At 52.8% G+C, this 8850-nt stretch overlaps 1 protein-coding gene across 1 annotated transcript; it reads right to left on the reverse strand.

The window, feature by feature from the left end:
- Positions 1 to 144: 144 nt before the first annotated feature.
- On the reverse strand, positions 145 to 6592 carry LOC104504972 (serine/threonine-protein phosphatase 2A catalytic subunit beta isoform-like; the record flags this gene model as incomplete). Its single annotated transcript, XM_010154767.1, has 8 exons — positions 145 to 463; positions 1384 to 1502; positions 2302 to 2463; positions 3855 to 3944; positions 4480 to 4653; positions 4897 to 5106; positions 5734 to 5844; positions 6494 to 6592. Coding segments are annotated over 8 exons (1038 nt in total), but the record flags the coding sequence as incomplete, so codon positions are not given.
- Positions 6593 to 8850: the final 2258 nt, after the last annotated feature.

The following is an 8850-nucleotide window of genomic DNA, read 5'->3' on the forward strand; positions in this document are numbered from 1 at the left end:
GAGGTTAGTGTGCGTTTCCCTCGAGACCCCACTCTAACCCCGGCCAGCTACGCGCTAGGGCTGAACACAGAAAGCGTCGGGGGAGACGGAGGCGTCACCCCACAGCGGCCTCTTCCTCCCCGAGCAGTCCAGGAGGAACACCGCGACTACAGACACAGCAGGCAAACCGACTGTCGGATACGGGAGAGGGAGAGGGAGTGCTGTAAGGAAGTCAGTCTCAAGTTGTGCTAAACGCTCCTCATCCTCGCTATGGCACGTTTTGGTCCATGATGGGGATTTTTTTTTTTTTTTTTTAAGTTGAGACGAACCCCGATTTCTTACAGAAACGTGTAAATATTGTTGCTCTTTAAAACGCCAGGTGTACTTCCTTCTACAAAGGTTGGGAGAGGTTTATAGGAAGTAGTCTGGGGTACGACGGGTAACGTGGGGCTCTCCGCGACGAGGCGCTGGGTCGAACTGGAGGCTGCAGGAAAGAAAAAGGGATCATTTTCCCTCCTCCACAAGTGATTTTACAATGCCACAATGAATCCTCGGCTTGCTCCCCTGCCGCTATTGCTTTACTCATCCCAGCTGCTTCCACAGGGAAACATTCTGGGTCCCAAAACAACCGTCTGTGGGAATTAAATCTCAGCAGCTGATCAAAGGGGCCTACAGGAAAGCTGGGGGGGGAACACACACTTTTCACAAGGGCCTGTAGTGACAGGACAAGGGGTAACAGGTTTAAATTGCAAGTGGGGAGGTTTAGATTAGATATCAGGAAGAAGTTCTTCCCAGAGAGGGTGGTGAGGCACTGGAACAGGTTGCCCAGAGAAGCTGTGGATGCCCCATCCCTGGAAGTGTTCAAGGCCAGGCTGGATGAGGCTTTGAGCAACCTGGTCTAGTGGAAGGTGTCCCTGCCCATGGCAGGAGGGTTGGAATGGGATGGTCTTTAAGGTCCCTTCCCACCCAAACCCTTCCGTGACTCTGTGAAAGGATGCTCTCGCAGCGAGCACCACCCAGCACTCAGCAGCCCATTGCTGCTTTCACAAGACCTCAGCATCAGCCTCTCTCACCCACCTTCACACAGCCTATTGCTACCAAAACGGAACATAAATCGACCGGTCCTTACTCTCTCTGTCAAGCTGGAGCAATAGAGGGATTAAGAACACGCAGCTCCAACTCTCCAAAGAGCCAGAAAGAAGAGATAATGCAGGACGCCCAAGAGAAGCTTCTAAGAGCTTAACTGTACTTATTTTTAGGTATTCTTGCAGGCAGAGCACACCGCGTCGATTCCAGAGCAGTCTGAGCTGCCTTTTCACAGAAGAACCCCTTTGGAAAGGATCAGGCACTGCTCACAATACAGAAGGGTTAGGAAGAGAGAAGAGCCCGAGGCAGGTTACTCACAAGGAGTATTTTAAAGTGTCATCTAGTTCCATGATAGCAGCCTGGTTCCCACAACGGTAGCAGTAATTGGGGGCACTGAAGATGGTAACCACGTTCCGGTCGTGGCACCAGTTATAACCCTGCCAGAAAGAGAGAAAAGAACGGTCTCTGTTAAACCTCAGCCCGTCGGAAGTTCTTCTTAAGGCCCGCAACGATCCAAGGCGTTGGTGCAATCGCAGGCTTCCCGTCTTTCCAACTGACTGAGTTCCACTTTAAACCGGTCGCCTGGCAAAACCGGCTCGAGGCGCCCCAGAGACAGACCGGCCCTTTGCCGACGGCGCGTTTACCTGCTGCGCGCGCAGCTCGCGCCACCGCTGTACCACAGAGAACCCCCAGGACCGTTCTGGTATGCCCGCAGCTTGCGTCCCCCACGGACAAGAACCTGCCTGCTGGATGCTGACAGGCAGCGCTGCTTAGGGGATCTACTGGAGCTAGGCCTTGGAAATACATCTGCTCCATTGACCCACCTGGCATTTTTCCAGCAAGACACACAAGAACAGCCTCCCAACGGCCACAATTACGGCCTAACCCCCGTCACATCTGACTGCCAAGCATTACAGGGCCGCCTGCTCATGCAGCAGCAGCCTAAGGAGGGCAGCCAGCGGGTAAGGAGATTATTGCTTCCGCAACCGGGGCGTGCCAGGGTCCCTTTGGCAATTTTCCTCGGGGGAGAGAAGGGCAGGACATCCCCTTATTTACACTGCAGGTCAAAGCACGTCACTTTATGTTGTTTTCACACGATTCAAGTCCCTCTTCGGTATTTACCCGGGGAACATTTAGGTGTCGGCCTGTGCAAAGCCACCAGCGGCAGGTCTCTCAGAGGAGACAAGAAATGGCACCTGTGTTCTGCCAGCCCCCCAAGCAGAGCGCTTGCCCTACCTCCATGACGAGCTGGTGAGCACGGGAGACCAGCGTGAGACCGTTGGCGTGGTTAAACGTTTCGGAAATATCCTGCCCAAACGTGTAGCCAGCACCACGCGGAGATATACCCCAGCCGCCACGATCATCCGGATCCGACCACAACAGATCACACATGGGACCCTTGAAAAAGACGACACGTTTTTCATGAGATCACCAGCAAGAAAAAGACACTTTTAAAATAAGTTTTACTGACAGTCACAAGGCCCCCAGCATGCCCTTCCCTGCACAAGGCACGTGAGTTTATTTCGCAAGCATGGTGGGGGCTGGTTGCTCACCGGATCAGTCAGCACCCTTCCCAAAGAACGGGTACCTGCTCAGCTGACAGAGAAACGAGCCCGTGCAAGCAGAAAACCCTCCCCGCCTCCTCTTCCCCGCGCGCCGGTCAGCGACACACAGACACGGCCAGCAGATCCGCGTCCTTCCTCCCGACCCCCGGCGCGTAACGGAAGGGGCCCCCCGGGAAGGCACACGCCTCCACGGGCACACAGCGGGTTCGCTGGTGCCGGCCAAGTCGCAGTAAGCTTACAGGAAGGGGAACAACCCGTAGGAGGGAATGAACTAACTGTTCCAGAGGCTGATGTCAAGCCTCCAGCAGCCCTTCTGGCAGGGTGTTAATCATTACATTTCCTCTCCTGAACAACCTATTGTTGGCCGTGACGTATCCACAACCATCCTGCCATACATCTTCTACCAACCGCGAGTGAGGCTCAGCGGCTTTTCTCGCAGAGCTACTGAGGGGCAGCAAGGACTGTGGTATCCACCTGAGCCTGCTGCCGCTTCCCAGCCACCCGCCCGAGCCCCGCGGCAGGGATCACACCCACCACAGCCGGAGGCCAGCTGGGCAGTCAGGTTTCAGCACACCGATGTGCAGCAGAGGAGCAGGGAAAGCCCGGAGCAGTAACGGATTGTTACACCTAAGCACAGGCAGATGTCCCACCACGCAGCCCCCAACTCAGGGAGGGGTTACACCGCTCATTTCAGGGCTCTGGGAGGCTTGGGCAGACCTCCGGGCATTGCATGTGCTGTCGTCCCTAAGACACTGCAGGAAACGCTGCAGGACAAGCCGATCGTTTTCATCGGGGAACGTTCAAGTCTCAGAATCACAGAAGGGTTTGGGTTGGAAGGGACCTGAAGGATCACCTAGTTCCAACCCCCCTGACCTGACCACTCCAACAGAGAAGAGCCGTTCGCTACCCTGGGAGCTCAGAAGGTGGTTGGTTTTCAATCCTGATCTCAGGCCCCCAGAAGGCGACGAAGACGGTGAAAGGCCACAGAAGAAAGGACTGGCTGGGGAGGAAGGATGGTGACACAACACAGCTTCACGTGGCTCCTGTCTGTTCACCAGCAAGTCTGGGGTGAGGCTGAAGGTAGTAAACACCTTCCCCTGCCAAATACCCTCCTCTCAGCCAGTGTGCCAGTCAAAAAACGCCACGATTCTCTGAAAAATGTATTTCAGTGTGAGGCTACACCAACAGACATCTAGGTTTATGACCCGTTTCCTTTCCTGTTACCTCGTGTGGGACTTCCTGCAGGCGGTCCAGAGCCCTGATATGATCCAGTGTATCTATGGATGGAGAGAGGCCACCGTGGAGACAGAATATCTGTTCCAGAAAAGAGAGAGCAATCTGTTCAGTGCCTATTAAAATGGGAAGACCCATCTCAGAAACAGCTTAACCCCGCTACCGTTGGGTTCCTATCACGGCCAGCTGGCTCTCGCAGCAAACAAACGTGATTCCTGCAGAAGGAAACCAAACTCAAAGGCTCCACCTTGCGCACAGAGATCAGAGTGATGGCCGAGACACCAGGCCTTCTGGTTCAAGACCATCCTGCCTCACGGACACCACTCAACCCACATCTCATGTGCCATGAGGGGATCCCCGCCTGATGAGCGGTCGTTTAGGTTGACCTACACGTGCGCTACCCTGCCGCTCCTGCAGCAGTGGAATCAAAAGCCTTCCCATCCCATCAACTCGGTATTAACACCTCACTAAAATCTTCCCCAAACCCACAGTAAGCACACGGCCCTTGAAAACGTTGGGATCACAAGGTGCTTGTTTGAGATCGTTCACACAGAGGTCAGACAATACCGCCTGCAAAACTGTAGGAAAAGAAGCATTTTCCTTATTCAAGGCTTACCTGGCCGTCTACTAGAGCCGTAAGCGGAAGATAATCAAACAGATCTGTGAAGTACTTCCAGACGTTGGCGTTGCCGTACTTCCGCAGGCATTCGTCGTAGAAGCCATACACTTGTGTGATTTGCCTGCTTTCGTGATTGCCCCGCAGGATTGTGATGCGTTCTGGGTAACGCACCTACCGACACAGAGAACTCCGCTGTAACACAAGGCTCGCGCCGTTGACACGGAAAGAGAGCGTTTCCCACGGCACACAAGCCTCCCGCTCCGTTACCCAACGCCACGCGGCCATTAGTGCCTTTCCATCCAGGCCCGTCTAGCTCAAGCCACAGGCAGCATCAATGGGAAGAGCAATTCTTCCCCAACTCCCCGAAAGCACGGCTTTGCCCGAGGCTGCTGCAGACAAGCTGCCAAACCATACCTTCAGCGCTACTAGGAGAGTGACCGTTTCCACCGAGTAATAGCCTCTGTCCACGTAGTCTCCCATGAACAGGTAATTTGTGTCTGGCGACTTCCCACCGATTCTAAAGAGTTCCATAAGGTCGTGGAATTGACCGTGGACATCCCCGCAGACGGTGACGGGGCAACGTACCTCTTGCACATTCGATTCCTTTGTAAGAATTTCTTTAGCCTAGCGAGAAAAACCACATTTAGGACACAAAGGTAGGATGCGCCTTCGTAAGCGGGTGCAGGTGCTATTTCACTGCCTTCACTCCAGAAACCCGATTTCACGCCAGCAGCTCAGGCTGACCACTGGAAAAGGTCTATTGGGTAAGCAAAGACAAACTGCGTTTTACAAAGCCCTGTGCGCAAAGGCAAGCAGGTTTTTGCTGCCGTGAGGCCAGGTCATTAAGCTCTTACTGTACCGCAAGCGCTGTCAAACAAATTCCAATAAGTAACTGCAGTTAATTCCCAGCCTCCCCTGAAACGAAGCACTTGGAGACTTGTGCTTGGATACACGACTCCCATGGCCGTCGGGGCTCACCCATGAATCCTGGGCTTCCTCCAAACATTTCTCCAGCGCGGACAAGACAAAACGCTGTTCCAGTGAGCTTCGTTAGCACCACAGGCAGACCTTAGCTTAAGCACAACCAGGTTTTTGGGGTTTTTAACACACAGCTTTTGACAGATTTCTCCATCTATGTGTTCAACACAGCTCAGGTTCGCTCGTCCTAGCTCTGTAAACTACGGCAGCGCTCGGCACTCCGACTGCCCAAGTCCAGAGCTATTCTGTTTCACAACACCTAGAAGCTTTTACCTCAAGAACCACAGGGGTGCCCTCAGTATTGCAGGCCATCCCATGTCCTGACAGCAAGAGTTCCGCGTGAAACCGGTACAAACAGAGATTAGTCAATACTCCTGCTGCCTGCTGCAAGGGCAGAAAAAACAGAGGGGAGAGTGCACGCCACTCAGGCAACTGTTACGGTTTTTTGAACAACTCCATTTGCAAAAGCACACGTAAAGCTAGGTATTACTTGATATTTAAACTGGCCTGAAAAACCATGACCTCCTGGACTCCCGACGGAAGTCATCTGACTTGCAACCCTGCGCTGAGGCGCAGACTCCCTCCTGTCACATTTCAGTCCAACTACCACCTCAGCTGCCTAACAACCACTCTCAATCCCACGCAACCATGTGAAACCATCCGCGCCGCCTTTGCCGGCAACGCGGCAGCCGGCTGGAACAACTCTTCCGCCAGCACTGACAGCTACTCCTCACTGCTCTCCTCCTCTGGGATCCCCTCAGGCTTCCCTCCCCTTCCTCACTGCACACCCACAAGCTTCGAGCGCTCTTCCAAGACCAGGATTTCGCCGCAGCGGGTCCATGGCATGGAGACGGCGCTACGAACAGCGTGTTCGTTCCGCTGTTGACAAAGCCAGCTCATCGTGCGATCGCCGAGCAGAGACGATGTGAAGAAAGGCTACGCGTGACCAAGCGGTGCATCTGTCAGAAACGCTGAGCAAACGTTACGGCACCAGCTGAGCTGAGCTGAGCCGGGCGCCTCTGCCAAGCCATACCCAACGCGAGCGCCAGTGCCGGCGTTTGACGGGGCCGCCGTAGCGCTCCGGAGACACTGCGAGACGACTGGAGCCGTATGTCAGGAAAGGGAACCTTCTCTGCACATTCCCAGAACGCACGGGAACTAACTGACCCAGGTTTTTTCCAGAGGGGCAGATTTCTTCCTCTCGCTTAAGCTACCGAGGAAAACAAGTATTCCTCAGCTCCGCTTTACTAACCCGGCAGGGAGCGTCACTGCATGTGCAAGAGGCATTTCTCTCGCCCAGGGCACTTTCTGCCAGCCAGATTTCCAGTCCTCTTCCAAGCACAACAGTTTAAAAACTTCTAAAAGCAGGTCACAGGCAACTGGAAAAGCAAAGTCAGAGGCAATTTAAACATATGGAGCCACAAACAACTTCCCTGGCTGTACCCAGCTGGCAACAAAATGACCACAGATGGAGGGATGGCATCCCTGGATTGAGCCATCTCTTCCTCTACGCCCAGCAGTTCCTCTGCTAATTAGAGCCGTGTAATGTGGCCTATCTGCATTACCTTATTATCGTTATCAAATATCGTGTTTGTTTTGCCGCCTCCAGCTCATCAACTGATGCAGATCAGCACTCCAGGCACATCTGAGGCACAGAGAACACCCACAGAAAGGCTCGGTCCAATCTGAACAAAAGGGATGAGAGATCAGCAGTGCTGAACAGGCACCAGCAGACAGTGATCTGGCTATTCATCGCCAGGCCCCTTACCTCAGGATGGTCTAGCTCCTACCTGCTGCTACCAGGAAGAAGCTGCTCACCAAGGACACCCTCAGCGGGCTCCCTGAGGACGCCTGCATTTGTGCTGGTTTGAGTCAGGAGAGAGTAAACTTTCTTCACAGTGGCTGGTATGAAGCTATGTTTCTGGATTTACCCTGACAAAAGTACTGGTACGTTGTCCTTTTAGCTGGTGCTGCGGAGTGCTTGCACCAAATTCAAGGTCTTGCCCAGCTTCTGATACTTGCTGTGTTACCAACTTTCTCAGACAGCTGACCCAAACTGACTGAAGGAGTGTTTCATTCCACAGTACATCATGCTCAGTACAGAAGCAGGGAGGGGGCTGGGGGGCCATAACAGTCTTTCATTCCTCTGCTAACTCTTCTGCTCACTCCTTAGCTTGCCGGTTCGTTAGTGAGTCACTTGGCTTCCCGGCCGTGCTGTCACTCATGGGGCTCACTCAGACTCTGCTGCCATCACTCTCGGGCTCTGAGTATTGCTACTTGGGACCAGGCTGTGTATCGGTCAGTGGGTGGAGAGCAATTATTTCATGTTTTATTTTCTATTATTTTAATTACGTAGTAGTAGTAGTAGTGTTAATATTATTAGTATTACTGTAATATTAATTTATATTCAATCCTTAAATAGTTCTTATCTCAATTTTACGAGCTTCCATGTCTTTTCCTCTGATTCACCTCTTCCACTGGAGGATGTGGGGAGGGTGTGCGTGGGATGTGTGTGTGTGTAAGCGGCTGCATGGTATTTTAGTGCTAGCCAAGGTTAAACCCCAACAGCATTCCAATGCTAGTTGCCTTGCCGCTTTTAGGGAAAGCGCATATTCCAAAAGAATAACTAAAACCCAAGCAGTCGAGGTCTTGGACAGTGTCCAGTGTGCCCCTTCCATGGTATGTAAGTAACCCAACGGATGTGACCCTGATCCTCAAAGACTCGCTGACGTGGGGTCTACACTTCTGAACTGACTGTAAACTGCTGAACGTGTTGCGTCTTTGAGTGCAATGGTACCACCTGAATCATGTTCACGTATCTTTAAAAGCATTTATAGCACCTCTTGAGAGCTTCTATGCTCTGTGAGAGACAAATATAAAAAACGGCCACACAACAGCCGCTCAGTGTGTTCTGACTGTTGCACAAAGCAACGAACGGAGTTTCATTCTAAGCTGGAACTAACTTAACCACAAAAGGGGCAAGGTATTTGCTGCCTTTTCGTATCACGCACACTGCTCCCTTCCCGTGTGCATGAAGATATAGACTTACTCCACATCTCTGGCGAAAAGACACAGGACACTGTACAGATACCACACGTACTCAGTGGTGTCACAACCACAGCATCACTCTCCACCTCCTTGATCTGCCCAGAAAACCCACACACCCTGAGAACACGTACAGGTAAAGCAGCATCAGCAACAGAGAAGTGCTCCTTCTGCGTAGTAACAGGACAAACATACGTGAAACGCGTCCTAGGAAGGTGGGCCAGCCCGAATCCTGAAATTTTGGTACCAATAGAATCTACAAGTTTCCTCTCAGGAGAGAGGAGAAGCTAGCAGCTAGGGAGCAGCAGCTTCTTAAGCTGCCTACCAGCTGTTACTGCGCAGCCC

Source organism: Eurypyga helias, unplaced genomic scaffold, assembly GCF_000690775.1.
Source record: "Eurypyga helias isolate BGI_N326 unplaced genomic scaffold, ASM69077v1 scaffold8267, whole genome shotgun sequence".
NCBI lineage: Eukaryota > Metazoa > Chordata > Aves > Eurypygiformes > Eurypygidae > Eurypyga > Eurypyga helias.